General features: G+C 45.3%; 1 protein-coding gene across 5 annotated transcripts in view; it reads left to right on the forward strand.

Moving 5' to 3' along the window:
* Positions 1–21404, forward strand: part of PTK2 (protein tyrosine kinase 2) — a 198727-nt gene that overhangs the window by 169439 nt on the left and 7884 nt on the right. For 4 of the 5 annotated variants that reach the window (XM_067290110.1, XM_067290112.1, XM_067290111.1 and 1 more), the window contains 10 exons: positions 8–108; positions 1571–1686; positions 2383–2483; positions 3364–3453; positions 3998–4202; positions 10325–10436; positions 12528–12614; positions 13658–13795; positions 14773–14904; positions 19145–19207. In XM_067290110.1, coding sequence (XP_067146211.1) covers positions 8–108; positions 1571–1686; positions 2383–2483; positions 3364–3453; positions 3998–4202; positions 10325–10436; positions 12528–12614; positions 13658–13795; positions 14773–14904; positions 19145–19207 — 1145 coding nt within the window. Of the gene's footprint in view, positions 1–7; positions 109–1570; positions 1687–2382; positions 2484–3363; positions 3454–3997; positions 4203–10324; positions 10437–12527; positions 12615–13657; positions 13796–14772; positions 14905–16132; positions 16827–19144; positions 19208–21404 lie in introns of those variants that run through there. The other variant, XM_067290114.1, reaches the window with a different exon arrangement.

Genomic DNA, 21404 nt, shown 5'->3' on the forward strand with positions numbered 1-21404 from the left:
CTTTTAGTAACAATGCGTCAGTTCGATCATCCTCACATTGTGAAGCTCATTGGAGTTATTACAGAAAACCCAGTCTGGATCATCATGGAGCTCTGTACTCTTGGAGAGGTATGGAAAGTTCTCATCCGTCTTTGGTCTTCACCCTTTTAGCTTGTACTTTTGTAAAAGGCTGAAAAATCATTTGTCTCGATGCTGACGCAAAGGGGTCTGAAAATTCACTTGGAGGCAAAGTCCTCAAATGTGGTACCATGACTGTGTGCAGAATTGTGGATTCGGGAGCAGCAGAATTTGGCCTAAGCCCTCCACTAAGGGAACTGCAGCAGCTGAGACCAGCGTGATTTAGTCATGATTTTCAGAGAACTTCAGGTGCTGTTCCAAAGTGAGAATGAGAGCTGTGGCAAGTAAGACAACGATTTTGAGATAGCATTTAAACAGCATTTGCAAACATACCTTCTTCAGGCAAAATTATATAGTGTACGTTTTATTCCTGAAAGATGGCGATAGTAGCTTGTGTTGTGTGTGCAGCAATTGGAAAAAATTGTGAGCATGTTTGCTCTTCATGGGCAAAGAGAGCTCATAATGTTTCACTGACAGTAGTTAAAACTACGATTTTTCACCTTCTGGAAAGTAGCTTCCTGAGTGATGCTTCTTTTTCCCTGTGAACACTGAATTTATTATGATTATTTTCTGTCCAGTGTCTGCAGCAGGGACCCTAGAAAAGATGGTTTTCCTCATTATTATGTCTTTTGGATGAGTGGTTTAAACAGACCTGGATCTCAGCTTTTATAATTGACTGTTTTTCTTTGAGCCACATGCTTCTGAACATTTGAGATGAAGTAATTTTTCTTATTGCATTATAAGACATTCGTTTTAATTACCAAACTGCAATACAGTTGTCCAAGTTGAAAAAAAAGAAAAGAAAGAAAAGGGGCAGGAAAGCTATACTGGAGAGGTCATCTCCTCTCGAGAATTTACAGATCTCTTTTCCAGTACTCAAATTGTTTTCAAAGCCTTGTATTAATTTTAAGAGGAGAATCCGTTAGGTCTTAATTGCCTTATACCAGAAGTATAGTTTATAAAAAGTCTGCATTAATATTAGCTACTCTGAGCTAAAGCTGGGAATTTGAGCAAATGCAAATGTAGGTTAAAATTAATGCTGCCAAAACAATACTAATCTAACTGGTATTCATATTGGCCGTATACCGCTGCTTCCTGAAATTATCTAGGCCAAAAATGAGCAGTTTTCAAGGGAAGAATGCATGAGAAGACCAGGAGTGCTTGAGTGGGGACCAACAGCAGCATATGTATTTTGTCTTCAAAAAGAGCCTGAAAGCCATGCAAAAATTTCATCTGGGTTTGGCTAAACAGTTTTCACACACCAGAAAATCTGTCTGGTTTTCACCCAGGGTCACGTTTCTGCGTGACAATTGATTTGGTTTTCTCCTCCAGTCTAAAGGGAGGGCATGTCAGTTGGTACTTGGGTGAACTTTACGCTTTGAGGTATGTTTTGTTCCAATATTTTCTCTTTCTGTCATGAATTCTGTCCTTTTTCTCTTCTTGGTGCAAAAAGTTGAGATCGTTTTTGCAAGTACGAAAATACAGCTTGGATCTGGCCTCTTTGATACTCTACGCTTACCAGCTTAGTACAGCGCTTGCCTACTTAGAGAGCAAGAGATTTGTACATAGGTAAGATTTTATGTATACATGTCTGTGTGTGTATATATATGTTTTTATGTGTAACTGCAAAAATTTTAGGATGTAAGAAGTGTCCTTAGATGGTTGGCAAACCTGCTTGAGTGACGACAAGCATTTGCAGTACCTAGTTGCATGCTTTGAAGCTTACCTGCTATCTTCTTTTCCTTGACTTCTCCTGAGGAACGTGTAGCAGCAATACTTAGACACTCCTAAAATCCACTTGCCTGTTTTATGTCAGGCTCCATATTAGACTTTGGCTGTTTTTTGAGGCTCTGCAACCAAAATTACACCCTTTCCAAGAGTGCCACCTGCTGGCCCACTGCTAGATTGACCTGGAGATGTTGCCTGGCTTTAATCAGAAGGGTGGAGTTCAGCTGAGTTGTTGCTTTGCAGTTGCAACGTGTTTTCCCAAACATTGACGTTGACAGTTGTATTTTTGGATGGTAGTTGTTGCTTATAAGGATCAAGTATACTACAGTATTTCTGTAAGCTTTCCATTATCAGTAGAAAATATTATGTAGTCTTATTCTCTTCATGGACAGCTAAACCATGATTAGAAAAATAATTTGGCCCTCTCCGAGGAGTTTGATACTTCTGGGATTTAATAGATATTCATTTTTTGATGATGATATTTTACCACTTCACGTTTTTTAAATGACTGGAAATAGTGTCTCCTCTATTTGGCAGGGATATTGCTGCTAGAAATGTGCTGGTGTCTGCCACCGACTGTGTGAAATTGGGAGATTTTGGTTTATCCCGATATATGGAAGACAGTACTTACTATAAAGGTAAGTTAATATTTTGGATTCCTCTTGCAGGCCGGTGGGAACACACTTGCTTCTCACAGTACTGAGTTTGTTGTCAAAAGGAAACAGCCGGATTTGCTTGGTCTAGCTGCTGTAATTGTATAAAAAGGCAAACTATTCAACAATTAATAGATGGCGGTAGATTCCTTCATGCATGTTTCAAAAAGGAAAATCACAGGGTCTGTTTTCCATTGTAAAACTTAGGAAATTCATTCGCAGGTAAAATGGTGGGTTTTAGGACAAGCTTGTAGTGCTTGCTTTGCAATTTTTGGATGATCCACAGGTGAGGCTTGTTTGAGATGATGTTCCTATTGACGGCACAATCTAACTAGCCTACAGTGAGTTCAAGGTTGCCTACAGATATTCGTGCTGAGTTTGTCCTGTCATTAGATGCTGCGTACTCCAAATAGCAATAGACTAGGGAGATTTAGTAGAAAAAAATCTTTGAAACCTACTTTTTTCCATTTTGTACGGAAAACTGAAGTTAACTCTGGTAGCTGTGAGATGTCCTGCAGCACCTGATAGATGGGAAACAGCAGGAGAATAGAGATGGCAGTATACGGAGCCAACGACATTTTAAATCTGGTGCCTATTATGAAAGCATGTTTTTCTATATTTAATCTTCAATATATTTCTAAGTTTGCCTCATATATTTAAAAATATGCCTTATCTGGACCCCTTCTCCCCAGAACGTTTCCTTACGCCCCTTGTTTCTCGCAATAACACCGTGAGATTTTGTATGGCAGTTTCCGATTTGGTACCGGGGTGTTCCTGAGTGCGATCGGTGTATCGCGAAATCAGAAGAATGCGCCTGAGCCCCGCAGCAGGACTAATGGCCCTTCTGCTCTTCCCTTCCCCGCAGCTTCCAAGGGAAAACTGCCCATCAAATGGATGGCTCCGGAGTCGATCAACTTCCGACGGTTTACCTCAGCTAGTGATGTGTGGATGTTTGGTAAGTGAATACCAATTGTTTGGTTTCTTAAACGTCCTGCTGGAGAAGCTGTGTTTCATTTTAAGTGATGCGAGATGAATAATGTCCAGAGAATTGGCTGGGTTTTTTATTGGGCATTCTGAACATCTGAACAAACAAATACGGGTTCAGCTTCTTTAAAAAATAAAGTCTGAATGTTTTTTAAGCATACGTGATTTTAAACATACATGATTTTTGCCAGGTGTAAAACAGTTTGAAGAAAAGGTGAGTGCAGTTAGAGTTTGAAAAACTAAGTCTCCGGCTCATTCTGGCTGATCTTAAACCAGCACGCCATTTTTCTCTTTGTGCTTTTAACACCATTTCAACAGAAACTGTTTTATTACATAGTTTCTGCACCAAAAATTTGGCTCGACGCCAGCGTTAAAACCCCCTCAAAGCCAAAAATACCCTCTGCGGGTCAAAACAAGCCAGCCAGAACGAGTCAGAGGGAAAAGCAAACAAAGGGGGGGTTTCGATACCGATTTCGCCGTCCGCTGACTCTAGGAAGATGTGTTGTGTTTCTCAGGTGTGTGTATGTGGGAGATCCTCATGCACGGGGTAAAGCCCTTCCAAGGGGTGAAGAACAACGATGTGATCGGTCGCATTGAGAATGGCGAGCGGCTGCCGATGCCTCCAAACTGCCCTCCCACCCTCTACAGCCTTATGACCAAGTGCTGGGCGTACGACCCTAGCCGGCGACCCAGGTTTACTGAACTCAAAGCACAACTCAGGTAGGGTTATACTTCTGAAAGGTGGTTTCCGTGTTCAAAGATGCTTATTTTTGCCGTTAAAATGTTTTCTTTCCAGGGAAGATGAAAGACCGTGTGTTCAGTTTTATCTCCAGAGGGTCGGGTCACTGGGGCTCTTTTGGAAACCTGGACCTTATCTAATGAAGAAAATCAGACTGGGCAATAAATACACCGTAACTGGAAATACAAGTCACCTTCTTTCTCTCCCCCCAAAATTCAAAATTTTTAGCAATTTGTTTATAACTTTAGATAACGTATGTCACAGTCCTCAGGGCTAGTGGTGGACAGAATTTGGAGTGATTACTTGATCAAAAGTGCAGTTGTCACAGTGTAGCGGTGGAAACGTATCGTTTCCAAAATAAAGGAACCATCACTTTTCAAAGCAGGTGCCCTGATTTGGGTGCGCGAACATTTTCAGTAGCACCTCCACAATTTTGAAGCGGGCATTGATGAAAGCTAGTTTTGAAAATCACTTATCCACCCGGTACCTCAAAATGTGATTTGCAGCGTGCCAGGTGAGCCGACGTAGCGTGCAGGTTGCCCTGTGGCAGCTCTTTCTGTGTCGTTCTGTAGCCTGCAATGAATGCAGCATGATGAATTAGCAATGACTTTCCCCTCTATGAAGCAGGGGTGGACAACCTTACATTTATCATGGAGTAAGTGAGCACATGCCTGTGACACCAGGCTAAATTTGCACACTAATTTATTCTGCAATCATTGATTCCTGTGTCCGTATCTCAGTTTCTCCAGCTGATATTTAAACTTTGAAACATCACAAAGATACTGTATAGGCACATTTAACGTTTGTGATCACCTTTGCGATCTTCTGAGCGCTCAGCGTTTATTTTGTCTAGGTCAACATTAGCCTTGGAAGCACTGTTTTAAGTTTTCTACAGCTATAAATCTGCGAGTGGCTCCGTTGTGATTTGCTGCCAAATACTTCATGGTTATGTTTCGCCTGGTTTCAAAGTTGTGCTTTGTGGCATGTTTTATTTTCATAAAACAATTTGGGCTGTCGCTGGATGTTCAGCTATACAGGATGATTCATAGGTGATTAAAATAAATGATAATTTTACTCTAATTACGATGCTCTTTCAGAGCTGCTGTATGGATAACTTGTCCTGGTCTGTAGCTACCTTTGAGTTTTTTCCTCTTTCTTAAATGTCGCACTGTTGCACTGCCTGTTCTGCCTGGAGCTCCTGCGTAGACTAATAACTGGCCTAACTGCAGAGAGACGTGGTCCTTCTCACAAAGAACTTACCATAATAAGCGAGTATCTCACCAGCAAGGCAAGAGGGAAAATAAACCCAGAGCGAGAGTAATTGTGCGGGCAGTGAAGCAAACGTAGCCTGTACTCGGAGGGAGAGCAAAGGCAGCAGTGCTTGTAGCAGCACGCGTCCGGAGCAGGGAGAGGGCAAAAGTGAAGGGCAGGAGAGATGTCACCAGAATAACGGGACAGACCAATGACTCTTTGCAGAAACGCACAGCCGAAGGGCGAGAAGCAAGTCACAAATTGCAGCAAGGCAAATCCCAGCTGGATGTAAAGGAACAAATGTTTTTTCCTGGTGAGCGTGGTTAGGCACCGAAACAGGACACCTGGAGAGACTGGGATTTCTGTGCTAGAAGACTTTTAGACCCTGACTGGAAACTACCCTGAGTGACCTGACCTTCATCAGCCCTGCTTTAGCTGGACGTTGGACTGGAGACCTCCAGGAGACCTCCAGGAGACCTTCCAACCTAAATGATTGACTCACTCTAGCTGAAGGGTGAACCGAGGGAGGATTTTTTTGCTCCTCTTGTGGTGCTACCTGATTTGAAGCAGTCTTTGGAGGACAAGCTCTCTTCTGGGACGACAGCAAGCCTAGAATCCATTTTCTTCTCTTCTCACCAAAGCAGAGACTTTTCTGCCATGCCAAAAGGGTGACCTTTCTCTACTGCTGTCCTTAGGGCTTCTTTGCGCCGCACAAAGGCAAAGTCCGCCTTTCATTGGAAAGGTTGCCAATTCCCTTATGATGAGGCAATCTCAGGCAACTAAGCAAGACTGGGTTTCAGAACTCAAATTCCCATGAACTTGCGAAAACAAGCCATTTCCCTGGTGGCCTTTTCTGTGTGTTGTTTCTGCTGCTCTTTCTGGATACTCTCCAGGGTCATTTTTCAAGCTGAGAGCAGGCTAGTTATATTCTTGAAGCCAACGATACAACGCCGCAACATTCCTCTGTGTTTTAACGACAAAAGTCCATGAGTTTGGGAAAAAAACCTTTTTTTTCTGCGTCGGAAATAGCACTGATGGGAGCATAAACATCTCGTGTTCTCAGTTTGTTATTTGCTGCTTTACTCTTTTCATACCAACATCTGCTTTGCACAAACATTCTTTGCAGCTGCCTGTGCCCCATGAAGAGGCTGATTTCTGTAGAATTTATATAGTGTTATTAGGGTAGTAAGAAAGCAGGGTATTTTTCTAATGTGTATGGGTCCAAAGAAGTGTATAGGGATCAGTTAGGCTTCAGAGCAAGCACAGAAGCAAACAGATAGATTGTGGATTTGCAGTCTCACGTCTTCCTCGCTTCTTTGCTGTCTGTACGTGCTCAATATGCTGCGGGCGTTGTATTGCGAAGGCAGCACCAGTACAGTCATAGGCTTTCTTGCAAGTCAGCTCCCAGGCTTGGGCTTGCAAGTGTGGTGCCCCAGATGTCCCTTTGGTTGGTAATTCTGTTAAAACTCTTTTTTTGCATTCTGTGTTAAGCAGGATTTTACTTTTGAGCCTCTTGATATAATTCAGTGATGTTTCACTGCAGCACTGAATGCGTTTTCCATCAGGTACCCACTGCTGTCTTCTCCTCTCTACTAAAACCAGCAAATTAAGGAGCGGTTTTATCATTGCTGTGATAAGATTGTCTGCTGGGCCCTCTGTTGGTCGCTGATGAAGAAGCACAGGTTTTAACGGAGCAGACGACCTTGCTAGTGTCCCAGGACTGCAAATCACACACTAAATACAGATACAGCTCTACAAATAATGTAAAATAACATAAAAGTAACAACTGATTCACGGTCTTAAAATCTGTTTGAGTGACAACAGTGAGATAATTAAGTGATGAAGGTCAGACTTGGGGCTTTTTGTGACCGCATTCGCTGTAGCTCTTGCAGTGTTGCTTATTAATAGAAGAAAAACTGATAATACGGACAGCTCTTGAGTCCTGCTGTTTTGTAGCATCCTGCCAACATTTTCTCCCTTTTTTTTTTTAAGCACATACTTGATACGTATGATGTAGGCTGCAAAACACTTCATTAGCCTTTTGCTCTTTGACAGTGACCACGAGGAATAATCTCCCTGTAAAAGCAGTATTAAATTAGGGCCGTATGCAAAACCTGTTCCTCTGCATCCAGCCTTGTATTTCTGGTGGCTGGAGACAGCAGAGAGAGAGGAAGAAGCGTTAAAATGTTGGCGCTTCTTGACAGTCCCCGCACCGCGGCGTCGGAGAACGCTGGCATTGCTTTGTCTCCTCAAATGCAAGGAGACATTTCAGGATTTCCCCTATTCCTACGTTGAAACTCTCAATAAAGGTTTCCTTTTCAATGTCACGGGCGTGTTTTAGGGAAAGGGTTCTTTGTAAAATAAATAAGCTTATCAATTAAGCAAGCTTTTAATAGTTGGGAGTTTTTCCGCAGACGTCTCCACCTAGCCGAGCAGACGAGTGACGCTTGCTCGTACCACCTTAAGATTTGCCAGGGAAAATGGTATGAATAGAAATGCTTCTCCGCTCGCTCCTCTTTGCTGCTAAAAATACACGCAGTTTGGGAAAATATGCCTAGATCTGACTTTCCTGACCTTCTGCAAATTGCAATAAACTGTTCAGAGTACTCGAGCAACTGCGCCGAGAAAAGGTCAAAAATATCTCTTGGCGTCCTCGCGCTCCATCTATGGATCGGTCTTCCCGGTGCGGAAACAAAGGCATTGCTGTAAGTCAGTTATATTCCTTGCCCGGGGCCGCGTACGGCTTCTCGGCGGCGTTCCCGTTTCATACGCTCTTCTGGGCAGCAGCGCTCGAGGGCATCCGAGCCCGAGGATCGTCCTCGCGCCACGTGGCCCGTTGGGCGGCTGGGAGAGGACCTCCGAGCAGCGGGGAAGGAAGCCGAGGCCGAGGCGCCGTTGGGAAAAACCCCTCGTTTTAGTAGAAATTTGTCCCTTCCAGTGACACTGTTGAGCTCGGTTGTGTTGTGTGAAACACCCGGGCGTCACAGACACCGTGGCGTTGAGAGCGAAGTGGACGGGGAACGGCGTTTCCATCTTTCCCGTGCCAAAAGAGCAGACGGATGCCACCCGTGGCCCTGACCATCCATAAGCCACCTCTAAAAGTCGGCTGCTTTTAGCCAACTTTTGCCCCGTTCCCTGTGCTCCAGTTAGAGCCTGACGGCTATTTCAAAGGCTTGTCGCAAAATACGTTTTATGCAAAATACGTATTTTTTTTTTCTTTTTCCTCGGCATCCTTTGATATTTCCTGGAAAAACTGTAACCGTGCTTCCTGGCTATGGGTGCGTGTTGCCCGATTTCCCAAGCTCCGGAAAGCCGCGTGCCAAGTACCCGAAATGCGACCTAGCCTTAAAAGCAGCGTTCCCGCTAGTTCTGGGTGGATTCGAGTACGGATCGTTTGAGGGGAATGATTTTCCTCTCCGGAAGGGAGAGGGTGCTGAAATAGAAAGCTCTTTCTCTCGTCGGTCCCCCCCGGCGGGCCGCCGCCGCGTTTCCGCGCTGGTTGTATCGGGATGACTTGTGCGAATAACTTGCCTGGTTTTGTTTTCGTTCCACATTCTTGCGCTGCTTCAGCAGCGATGGATGGAAATCGCAGCAGCGCTTATAAACGCGGGTTTGCTGCCGTCAGGCTAGATGGCTTCCCTGCTTTTTAAAAGTGGCGTGGGTTTTTTTTTTCCCTCTTTTTTTTTTTTTTTTTCCGGCCGAGGGAGGAGAAGCACAGCTCGGGTCTCCCACCAAGCAGGAATTTCTCCCGGAACGAAGCAGGAAAGTTCCCAGATTAGAGCACGCTGCTGCAGTCGAGCTCATCGCTCGCCTGAGTAATTCGGGTGGCTGTTGAGCGGACCGAGCAGCAGATTAAAAAAACGCGGGATTCAGCTCCGCCACGAGAAACTCCGGAGCGATAAAGCAGCTGGAATCGCTCCGTGACGGCATTACCGTGTTACGCTGCAGACGGCGATGGGCCCCGCGCCCCCCTCCCGCAGAGCCCCGCGGCGGGCAGCTCCGGTGGGCTCGCCAGGCCCCATCGCCGAGCTTCCCTCTGGATATTTTTAAAATGGCAAATATCCAACGTTAATAAGCCGCGTAGCAGAGCTGGGAGGAGGCTGCCGGGGAGGAGGCGGCCGGCTCGCACTGAACTCCAAGCGCTCTTTCGCCTCGGCAGAGCGGTGGTAAGTAGCAAACTGGCGTCGCTGCTGTCTTGCGCTTTGGTGAAAACGTAGCCTGGCGACCTGGATATTTAGGAGGCGAGTGAACGCTGTCACACATCTCTGGGAAATATATTTGCTGAATGTGCTCCTGCTTAGGCTAAAATGTAAGAGGGAGGCATAGTGCTTGCAATGGTTTTGATTGCTTTGTTTAAAAAAAAAAGAAGCAAATCCTGGTAATTTGAAGCTCTGTCAAGTTTCCGTAAAGAACATTTTCTCCTTTGTTTTGAACTTTTGCAGCAGTTTAGCAGAAGGGTTTTCTTGCGAAAGATAAGTCCTTGTGCAAGTAAATGCTTCGTTTACTGTGTTTGAGTATTTTTCTGTGTAACTAAACATCTAAAGAAATGTTAACACGCAAAAAAAGAAACTTTCTTTTTTTTTTACAGGTTCAGCCACAACTTTCTAAAAACTAGCTGCTGTTTCTGTTGTTGAAGGCACACTGATAATCCTACAAAAGCATTTCTTCGCGAGCCTTTTTTTTTTTTTTTTTTGGAAACGTAACCAATCTATGTAGAAGACGTGTGTCCTTCCGTTCTTGCTCCCTTTGCTGAATAGTATTTGTTTGCCTGCGAGACGCAGGGGCTCCGGCGAGAGGTCTGCTAGACACTGAACGGGAATTGTATTAAACGCAACGTTTGTGTTTTCCGCAGTACAATACTGGAGGAAGAGAAGCTGCAGCAAGAGGAACGGATGCGAATGGAGTCCAGGCGGCAAGTCACCGTGTCCTGGGACTCGGGAGGATCCGATGAAGCCCCTCCTAAGGTAGCTAAGACAGCAGAATGCAAAGCATGTGCTAAAAAAAGAAAAGAAAAGAAACAACATCCTTTTTTTCCTTTCATTTATTTCTTCAAAGCCTCCTTTGACCGGTTGGCACAGACAAAGGCATTTTGGCTACTTTTGTCGTCTGCTAATACTTGCCTGAAGTGACCCAGCTTTGTTTAGACTGAGTTATTAGAACTGATCTATACTGTAATTTTTTATAAATACTATAAATACTTTAAATAAATACTAGCTAGTGAGACGGCACCATAAAGTTTGCTTAGGACTCATTCGTGAGGGGATAGAAAAGAATTAATTTTGCTTTCTTTATTCTGAACAGAAAGTTGCGGTTTTGCTTCCGTACCTACGTATGTTAGTTTATGTTTAATCTCATTTCATTGCATCGGCCCGTTTGGATGTCCCTGATGTATCCTGCAGTTGTGAAGTCGTAACCTCCCCGCTTGCTGGTCCTCTTCTCTCGCAGTGTCCCTCAAAAGACACATTTTGCACTTGGAAGGATCGAGCCTGTATTTTGGAAGAATTATTTTGTGCAGTCGCCACCATCACGTCCAATACTACCTGTGCCATAACCGGTTTGTGATGGTGAAGTCCTGGAGCCCGCTGTGCCAGCTCTGCTGCTGCTGCTGCTGGCTTTAGGTGTACCACCGCGGCACCTTCTGCCACGCGCATCCCCCAGCTGCCATGGGAAGGTCGCTTAGTTTTGTTTTCTTTAGTTTCCCCATAGGCCGCTTGTTGCCTGATGGATTTCGGAGCTTGGTTCTCCATTTTGATAGTGGTAGGCAACCAAGGAATATGGACAACGCGAGCGTTGCTTTCATTGCAGTGTTAAAACCAGCAAATAACCCATCAGTCTGTTCAGTCATCTCAGATTAACTCAGGTTTTGGTGCATACATAAATAGGCAATGTAAAAAGTTGCAGAAGCAGGTGAACTGTGTGAATTGGAAAAAAACGCTACTTGGTAATTAAAACCTTGTCTGAAGCATTTATTTAGCCTTGTTCTTTGGGGGCTCATCCGGATAGAATAAATGCTTTTAACGTAGTGAAGAACAACATGCTGTTAGAGATGCTCATCGTTAAAGCCTTGGGCTGTGACGCTGCCTAAACTGAACCACCTGAAAAAAGATGTGTTAGGACTGAAATTAATTCTCCTACCCCCATTTGGAGGGTGAAGTTTTTAACTCTTTGAGATGCCCTCACCATATGTGCAATGTAGTTAGGTTAGGGTTTTGTGCAGTGGTTTTTGTGTAAGATGTTGGCATGTGTACTAATGGCATGTGTCCAAATTGAATTTTGTGGCTATGGGTTTTAAATTTCTCTGAAGTTTTTATGTTTTCTAGCGGTGGCGACTGACTTTTTTCTTAGGACAATTATAAAAGTTGAAGCCCTTTATAGAGCTTGAACTCAATCCTACGTGTGCACAGATAATTTATCACAGCAGTTTTGTCCTGTGAAATTCGTAATGATAGAACGGTGCTCTCCCAAAGTAATGCGGTGGGAGCCTTTAGCTGCCAGAGGGACTATAGCAGCCCGTTTGCACAACGATGAGTTGTTACATTTTTTTTTTTCCTCCTTTGCTGATTTTTCTCCTCCTGGGACACTCAGCAAAAGAATTTGCTTTTGGGAACGTTCACAGAAACAACAGATTGATGGTGAAACTTTGGAGATTTTTGTATAACACAGGTTATGAACTTAGAAACGTTACTATTTGCTCCTGGAACCTTGACTTAAGAATTAGGCTCTTCTCTGGTGCCCTCTCTAGAATTAAGCAGCACAGAGCAGGGTCTTTAGTACTGGCAAGTCAATAGGCAGAAAGAACTTCCAGCACAGGCTTTTTTTGTTGAAATATCTAGCAAACGATTTAGGTTGTTCTGTTTGTGAGCAAAAATAGAGGAAACTTCAATTGTTTGTAATAAAAATAAATAACGTTGTAAATCAGCTACGATATTTATTTCAGTTTGCTTTTAGAGCTTGCTTTTGTGATTTAGCTCCTGTAAACGTTTGTCTTGCCAAAGACTAATCCTCTGCTTTTACACTTCTTTAAAGCCTCTTTTAAAATCCCTTTACCCTTACAGCCCAGTAGGCCTGGCTACCCCAGCCCAAGATCCAGCGAAGGATTTTATCCAAGTCCGCAGCATATGGTGCAGCCAAATCACTACCAGGTATTGCGCTGAACGCTGTGCACGCGCTCTGTTGAACGCGGAGCTTGTAACTCGCTTGCAGCTGGTGGGATCGCTTCACCTCTTGCGCGGTTTAGTTTCATCGGGTGCTGTTAGGTGTTTTCCGTTTCACATCGGAGCAAACGCCGGGTTGAGCCTGGCAGGTTTGCTGCAGGCGGCAAACGTTTCCGCAGTCGCCGAGGCCCTCGAGCGCCTAAAACCGCGCTGAGGCACGGTAGGCGTTTTTGCATTTACTGGAGGAACGCGGCGGCGTTCACGTTGGCGTTCGTGCTGGGCGGCGAAATATATATATAGCCTCCTTTAAATCTGTCGCTCAGTATACTCGCTGGCTTTGCTTTTATTCCTAACACTGCCGACGAAATTTAAAACACAAGTTAGTCCTGAAAGTACTTTAAGCATTCTTGGGTTTGCGCAAAGCTGCGGCCCTATACAGCAGGCTCAGCTGAGGGTGTTTGGGGTTTTTTTCCCAGATAGAGGAGATTTCCATTGCTTTAATGAGAATGCGTCAGACTCATTAAAACGTCTCTGATTTTTCTCGGGAGGAGCTGCCGGGCCGTGCAGCTGAGCCCAGTGCTTGCTGCTGCCCCTCAAGCCTTAAGCTCGTCGCGTGCACGGGGGGGACGTTTCCCTCTGGCTCCGTGGGGTGACCCGTGCCGAGCTCCGGACAACCCGAATGAGCTCCGCGTCCCTAACTTAGCAATGCGTCCGTAGGGATATTTTTGCTCGTCGGGGGACTTCGATCTTCTTTGCCTCCAGAGGTTACAAATTACTTTGCAGTGCTGCTGTTCGGCTGGGAGGCCTCAAATAGCATTAGGATTAGAGAAGGGGTTTTTGTGTGTGTCATATTTTGGCTCGGCTTCCTTCTTCCGGTGTCGCTTCCCCTCCTCCCTCCCCAGGACTGCCTGCATTGAGTCACTTCTGTGCTCTCCTCTTGGCTCCCTTGAGGGGGAAAAAAAAGAACTTCTAAACATGGAGAAGCACAGGGCACGGTAATATAACCTCTTTTTTTTCCCTTTCTCCCGAAGGTGTCTGGCTACCCTGGTTCTCACGGGATCCCCGCCATGGCGGGCAGCATTTACCCTGGGCAGGCTTCTCTCCTGGACCAAACTGAGTCCTGGAACCATCGGCCTCAAGAAATATCAACGTGGCAACCAAACATGGAGGTATCGTGGACCAGCGCGTCTCTTGTGGCACGCTGTACACTAAATGCACTTTGTTATTATTATTTAGGTACATCTGGAGATTATTGTGGGAAAATTAAGTGCATTTGTCTGGGGTTTTTTGTTTGTTTTTTAATTCCTTGATTGCCGTGGGATGGGAGTCGGGACTGAGTTCAGTTCTCTCTGAACCAAAATCTCTTACGTGAGGTTGGGCATAAAGCGTTTGTACTCTTTACGCTAATTCTTGATGAAGTTATTGCTGCTTAGCATCTTAACCTAGACATTGAGGCTAAATGAGCGACTGCAAACATTTTAGGTTTATTAAAAGAAGGCTCTCCTGAAACGTGTGGCTGTTAATAGAGGAGGGAACATTTGTGTTGAAGTGGTCCACAAACCTCTTCTTGAGTTGTGTTCCTAGGAGGTGCTCTTCAGCCTCTTGGGATTGCATAGCGCTGCGAGGAACACCAAATTATTTCTCCCTTTAGTCCTCTCTGATTTTTTCTTTTTTTCCTGTTCTCTTTCAACATTTTTTGCTTTTTTAATATGTTTTCATTGTGTGCTTTACAAGTGTTGGCTAAAATTGGAAAAGATACCCATTTGGATAAAAAAGTGTTTTGCAATTCTAGCAACCGGATTGTTGCATTATTGCTCAAGACCAAGAAAATGAATTTGGTAAATGTTTTTGTTGTCCTACTCGAGTGAAGTGCAAAGTATGGAGTGACAACGTTATTGGAAGACAAAGCAGAATTTTTCAAATCTTTTGGGTTTCAGGGATTAGGAACAAGGCAGTTAAAATGTAGCAGTGGGAAAGAGTTTCTTCTGATGGTCTGCTTCAGTTCCTAAGGAGATCAGGGACTCTGCTTGAGCACTGTTGTGTGTTTGGGCTTTTTTAAATCTATTCTTTTGTAATCTATAAGAAATTGCAGCTGTTTATGCAAATTTCGAGGAGTTGTGAGACTGAACAAAGCTAACTTTTGTAGGATTCGGGCACTTTGGACATACGAGGAATGGGACAGATTCTTCCCACACATCTCATGGAGGAGAGATTGATACGACAACAACAGGAGATGGAAGAAGATCAGCGCTGGCTTGAAAAGGAGGAACGATTCCTGGTAATGCTTTGTTTCATAGCGCTTCTTAATTCATTCTGGCTTTTTTTTTTTTAAAGGTTGCTAAACTGATCACTTTTATTGAAATGAGAATAATTACTGAACAAATAAGTTGGCCCCAAAACGTGGGTTTGGAAACAGATTTTAATTGAAGTGATCAGCTAGTAAGCGAGTCCTGTATTATAAATATCTCAGACAGCTGGTTTCTTTCGTGAGTCTCGCTTTATTCACATGAATATTTATGTATAGGAAGTTGTGGGTACAATTCTGTGGCAATCTGGAGATTGGCTGTTTTTTTTTTTTTCTTAAGGAGATAGAGCGGTGCCTGCTCTACCCCTTAAAAAAAAATCCTGACTGTAGTAAGATTTGTAAACAGAGACACATTAGTGGGAAGAAGTAATTTAAAAGAGTGTGAGGAAATAGCCTCTCTTTAAGGGGAAAAGCTCTGAGTACCACCAAGGAGGAGGAGGAAGAAATGCATTGGTAATGGGACTTTTTATTGCCGTTTCTCCGCAGTTTTGTGGTTTCTTGTTGTCAGTTGGGGTTCAACTCTGTCTTCCCAGTTGTCAAAATTCAAGTTCTGTGTTCAAATTCTTCTCCTCGAGACTGAAGGTGCCTGATGGCCACAGTCACGGCACGGGACAGCAGTGACGTGTTACTCTGGGCTCCTGCTGGGGAGCCGACGGGCATTTGAATGCCTGTTGCAAACTGGATACGGATTTATACATGGTGTGAAAAGCTAAGCAGGCTGTGATGATAGCAACAAGATGTATTTGAACCCGAAGCAGGATATGTCAAAGGAAACTGCTTGGTTCATAGGTAGGTATTTCAATTTTCTAGTTTTAGCCATGAGGGACTCAAGGTGACAGAAAGAAGTGACAGTCATTAGACCATTTGTTTTTCTTCTTAGGCACTAAGAGTGTTAAAAGGCTCTTTATTGGGCGTGTTTATTTTGATTCTGATTTTGAATAGTGCAGAGAAGTAAAGGTTTTTTCTAAATTATTCACTTGTCTTTGAAGTGAATAATCTGCATCTGGCCGAGCCTGTTTGCAGCAGTCATCATGGGGAGCCACCCTTGGAGGCCTTGCAGATCTCCTGGAGATAGCCACAGTTTACACACAAGAGTCCAAACACAGGTCCAGTGTAGAAATAATCTAAATGTATCTAAAAAGCAATAATCTAAATATTACACACTTGTGCTCTCTCTCGCTCCCTGCCCCGTGTTTCCTAGTCAAGGAATGACATTTCTTCTCTGGGACTTTCCTAACATGACTCCAAGTGTTTGAGGGAGGAGAGGCAACTCGTTTGCTCAAGAGTCCTGTTCCCGTCCCGCGCTTGCTCTGACACACCTTGCTGCCAGAAAGCTAAACCTGGGATTTCGGTAAGCCGTCTTGCCGAAGCGTGGCTCTCCTGTGCCCGCGAGACGCTGCGATGAGCAGAGAAGTCCTCCGTGGGGTTTCTGTTGGCACGACCGCTGTTTCCCCCGAGTAACGCCAGCTTGCTCGTGACTCAAAATTTACTGCTGCTTCTGCAGCGAAAAAACATGACTCCCAACACGTTAGTACAAGCGCAAGCGGCGCTGATGCCGCGCTGGCTGGAAGCGACGCCCCGGCTCAAGAGTTACGGTGCGGTGGCACTGGAAGGAAGATCTGCCAGCGCTCGGACAGGCTGGTGTGTGCGTGAGCAGCTTGCCTAAAGCTGCTCCTTGGAGAACACGGAACTGGTCAGTCCTGGGAAGAGCTTCGGTGTGCGAGCTGCGGTCGTGACGGCATCCAGAATGCGGGAATGCGCCTCGGAGGAGAAGGAAGCAAGCTGCTCGCTCCGATTCAGGAGCTTTGTGGGAAGCCCCCAAATAAAAACAAAGCTGTGCTTTAAAAAATAACGAGTGAAGAACCGCTAAAATTTAAACCGAGAGTCATCCTCTGCGTCTCTGCGCATCTTTTTAGGGCGTAGCGTAGGGAAGTTGGTGATTTTTATCCCCTAACTTTTGCCCTCTAGGTTCAGAAGCTGGGGCTAATGTCTCTGTGTGTTTTGCAGAACGATTTTCTTCTTTGGGGTTTTTTACTGAGCTCCTTCCCCGCATATATTTAATTTGCAGGTCGAGCCTTTCTGTTGTGGTTGTGCTGACGGTGCCGGACCTTGTTTTAATCTATATAAAGCAAGCATGTGTGCGCATGCCTTTCAGTAATTTCTCAGCAGACAGAGCAACGTTGTATTAAGAAATTTATAGTCCTTTCCCGCGATAGGCTTAGAAGAAATAACTTGCATAGTTTCCTTATCGTGTTTGGTTTTGTTTTTTTCTTCTGAAATTCCCACATAGTTGTGGTTTGGGTTTGTCCTTTTTTGACACTGAGAACCGCAGTTCAGCTGTAATTGATGTGAGCTGTTGCTAAAATAAGATTTTAATTTTTAGCCTGAGAAAATCCCACCGAGGCATTATAATTTGGCATGTCGTGAGAATACCAAGACGTGCACGCTCTTTTATTAGTGAGGGACCAGAAATACTGGAAATAAAATAGATGATGTTCCACTATGCCAACGTACACATCCTGTCTGAAAAGTCCTCCTGACGTTTCCAAGGATCTCAGACGGAGGACTGTTTCGTTAGAGAAACTTTTCAAGGGTTTTGCTTTTCTGCAAGATTTAAATAAAATACAATTACTCCCCGAAATCGATACCTGTAATGAATGTAACAGCAAGGGCAAGAGTTTTTGCTTAAACTTGTGTTTTAGTTTAGCCCCGCTGGTGCTTTCCCAGGAGGATTTTCTCAGCGCCGGGAGGAGCGAGGCGTGTCAAGGAGCCTCCCGGCGTTTGGGAAGGGGCAGCGGGGCGGTGTCGGGGCGGCAGCAGGACGGGTCAAGCACGGAGCGGGTGAATTTTGGCACGAGGATGTTATGGCAAAGCTCTCCGAAGGATCTCGGGATTGAAACTTGAGCAGCACGTTGCTACCTAAGGCGATCGGGGGGCTAAAATTGAAGGATCTGTGGAGTCTGATCGCTTAGAAGGATGCTGCGAAATTACTCCAAAGGGTTAAAACGCAAGTTTGGTCTTAGATGTTACCTGCACTGTAAAAACGAGTTAGTCTGTGGAAGTCTGGAGGGCGAAGGCGCAGGCGGCGCAGGGAGCCGCGCCGGGGGCTGCGTTGCGGGCGGCCCTCGAGCCGGACCGGGCTGCTTCGGTTGCCAGCGGGTGAAGCAAGTCTGTTAGCGTTGGGGTAACTTTTGCTTGCTTCTCCTCTTTTTAATCGGGAAAAGCGCGTTATTCGGCCTAGGGTGGATGTTGGTGCTTCCGAATCTTGTAAAATGCTAAATATTTCGCTCGTTTTGGGGTCTGGGCTGGGGGGAACTTCTGGAGTCATAAATAAAATCTTAGATTTCGTAGATCACTGAGTTAAAGACCCCTGAGATCAAACAGGCTTTGGCCGTTTCCAAAGACTTTGGGCACTTGCCGAGGCTTTTTTCTTTTTTATAGTTGAACAGAAATAAAAACGAGCTCCCCTTCCTTTGCTGAACTTGTCTCTCAGGGCGGTGTTAACCTCTGCTCCAGACCAGCTCGTCCTTTGCCTGTCCCCATGCCGAGTTTTTGTTCTGGAAGAATAAACGCCGCCTGTCTGCGTTTGCTGGGGAGATGTGAGAAACGACCGGTTACTACAAGAAAAAAACCCGGGTGGTTTTATCCTTCCCCCATGGAACACCCGACTCCCTCGTTCCCGCGTTTTGCCTAAAACTCGCAAAGCAGAAATCGAGCCGTTTGCTGCCTGCACGGGAGGAAGAGCGCGGCCGGGCTCCCTCGGGAGCTCCGCGCAGCGCCGGCAGGCAGAGCTCCGGCGGCCGGCGCCTTCTCCGGCTCGGCGCGGGAGCCAAGCGCGCGTGACCTCCCTGGAGCAGGAAGCGGGAGCTAACGCTCAGCAGCGGCGCTCCTCCCGCGGCGGGGATCGTGCCGCAAGGGGAGAAAGCGATTCGCCAAGCGGCTTGCGCTGCCTTTGGGAAAAGGAAAATGCAGCTTTTCCGATGTTGCCTTGGGGAAACGGTACTGGCAGTATTTCTGGCCCGGGTTTTTTAGCCGGGGTAGCTGCGAGGGAGCCTGCCGGGGCGCCGGGAGCCGCCGCGGGGGCACAGAGCGGCGCGGGATGCCAGCACGCGCTCCTCCGCCGTGTTTTCCTGTCTTTACCGTGATTTCCATCCCAGGCAGGTCGAAGCTGCCGGCAAAGCGCAGCATGAAGCTTCTCCTTCTTTCGTTGCAGAAACCCGACGTGCGGCTCTCCAGGGGCAGCATGGACCGGGAGGACGGAGGTCTCCAAGGCCCGGTACGTGTGCGCGGGAGCTTCCCGGCTCCCAGCTCTTTCTCCGCTTCCCGGGTAGAACACGCTGTACGCTGGCTTGATTTTGGGAGGCGAGTTAAAGCTTTTGCTAGCTGTTTCCACTACGATTGCATGCCGGCACAAGTTTCCAAGCGGCTCAGCTTCTGCGGGAACAGCAGCTGGGGCAAAACTCGTTCAGGCAGCAGTTTGGGTGGTTTTCTTTCCCCCCCCAGAAGCTGCTGGTGAAACAGATACCAAAACGTTTCCGCAGACACGTCGCAATTATTTTTAAGTGCCTGTGCGATATATAGCCGGGCCTTTTATTTAAAAAATACAGAGAGTTGCTCAAACTTCTGTCAACAGGAAGCGGGATTAAAATAACTTTGGCAGTTGTTTAAATATCTGAAGGGTTTTCTTATAAGGAATGTAAATGTTACTGTTGTGTTACCCAGAACTCTGCCCGGGGGGAATGATCCGCTGTGAAACAAAAGGAATAAACCCCGCAGCCACTCATTTTTTGCCAGGCCACAGCTGCAGCTGCGGTATTTCTTACGGGCTGAACTCCTGTCTGTTTAAATAAAAATAACTCTCCGACTGTTTAATTACCGTTGGAATCGCTGAATCACGCTGATTGGAAACAGGGGACTGGGCTGGAGACCATGGCAGCGACCGAAGCCTGACGGCTGCTCTGTTACTCGTCTTCGGCGATCACCTTTAAAACGTTTCTCTGAAATTAATGTTTTAAATTCGTTTTCCTACTTAGTCTGGGATGCGATTGTAAAGTCCTGGTTCGGCTTCAGTATTGAAGCTTTTGAACTTTGGAGCTTTGGTTTCTACTCCCGGTTCCTGAAGGTGCATTTTTATTTCTCAAGTCTGTAATTACCGACGTGAAGGAGGCAGGTTGAACGTGCTCCTGTCTTTCTAGCCATCGCATTTCTGCTCTAGAGCACTAAGTTGAGAGAATATCATCTCTGAAGCTTGTAAGAACTTCTTAGCGTCTGTCTCCGGCTTTCTCCCCATGTGATATATTATTAGTTGACCTTGCTTGCTATAAGTTGTGCTTCTTGCCACAGTTTTCCATGACAAACTGGTAGAAATCTCAAGTGTCCTACAAGTTTCGTAGTGGAAAGATGATCCAGTTGTCAAGACACGAGCTTCTCTGCTCAGGTCTGAGGGTCTCCTGCGGACTTGCTGCATGCTGTTGGCCAAGTGCTTGGTGTTCTTGCAGTTTTCAGCTGTCTAAAACCAAGATTAGGTGCCTATGGAATTGGGAGCTACGGATCGTAACTGTACTGCTCTTGTCCCTCTTACCTGGATATGTTTTTGAGAATAAATAGAGAAGGTGAGGTGGTCAAAAACAGTTGCTTAAAGGGTCAGAGAAGAAAGTTAATGAATTAACATTCTTAGGCAGTGATTTATGATAGCATTATGCAGAGCTGAAGATGAATTTGAGCAAATACTAAGTTTTTCTGCTATAAAAAGTGAATTCTAACTTGTCTGAGCATCTTCTTCAGTGTCGAAAAAGCAGCGTCCTGAGGGTCTGCTGCAAAGGAGTGTTCTGACTGCACAGCAAATGATCCTTATTTTATAAACAAATGCCTTGCTGAGATGTCTTACTACTAGACCTATTAAATTTTAGCTTCCTTCAGGGTTTTACTATGCAGTGGAAATTCCTTTGTGCAGATGCATTTGCATAAAATGTGACTCATTGGATTACAGTGTCTCTTCTGACACAACAGTTCCGAGTTTTGTTTGAAGTATTAATTTGGTTGCGACTCAACAGATTTTCATCTTTCTTGGCATGAAAATTGTGTAACTATAATTACCAAAGAAAGTCACAAAAGTAAAACAGCTTGGAAGCCTGTTAACGTTACTGAAACGGTTCAGCGGTGCAGAAATACCTCAGTCTTCTAATAGTTCCACTGCAGTTTGCTCCTCACCACCATGACTTACACAGTTTGATTTCTGCATAAAGGACAAAAGCGACTGCGAACACGCCAGCTCATTTGACTAACGGTGATATCAGCCTTGCAAGGATAAATTGTTCTTAGCCTAGGCGGAGGCCAGGGCTGTTGTGAAGAATATAAAATACGTGAAAATATTTTCATATTGTGAATGATACAGTTAGCGTAGCTAATGAGAGCAAATAGGGAAGTGTTTTTAAACGTTGGGAAACGTGCTGAGAACTGTCTACTCTCAGTGC

The sequence above is a fragment of the Apteryx mantelli genome, chromosome 2 (genome assembly GCF_036417845.1).
Source record: "Apteryx mantelli isolate bAptMan1 chromosome 2, bAptMan1.hap1, whole genome shotgun sequence".
Lineage (NCBI taxonomy): Eukaryota > Metazoa > Chordata > Aves > Apterygiformes > Apterygidae > Apteryx > Apteryx mantelli.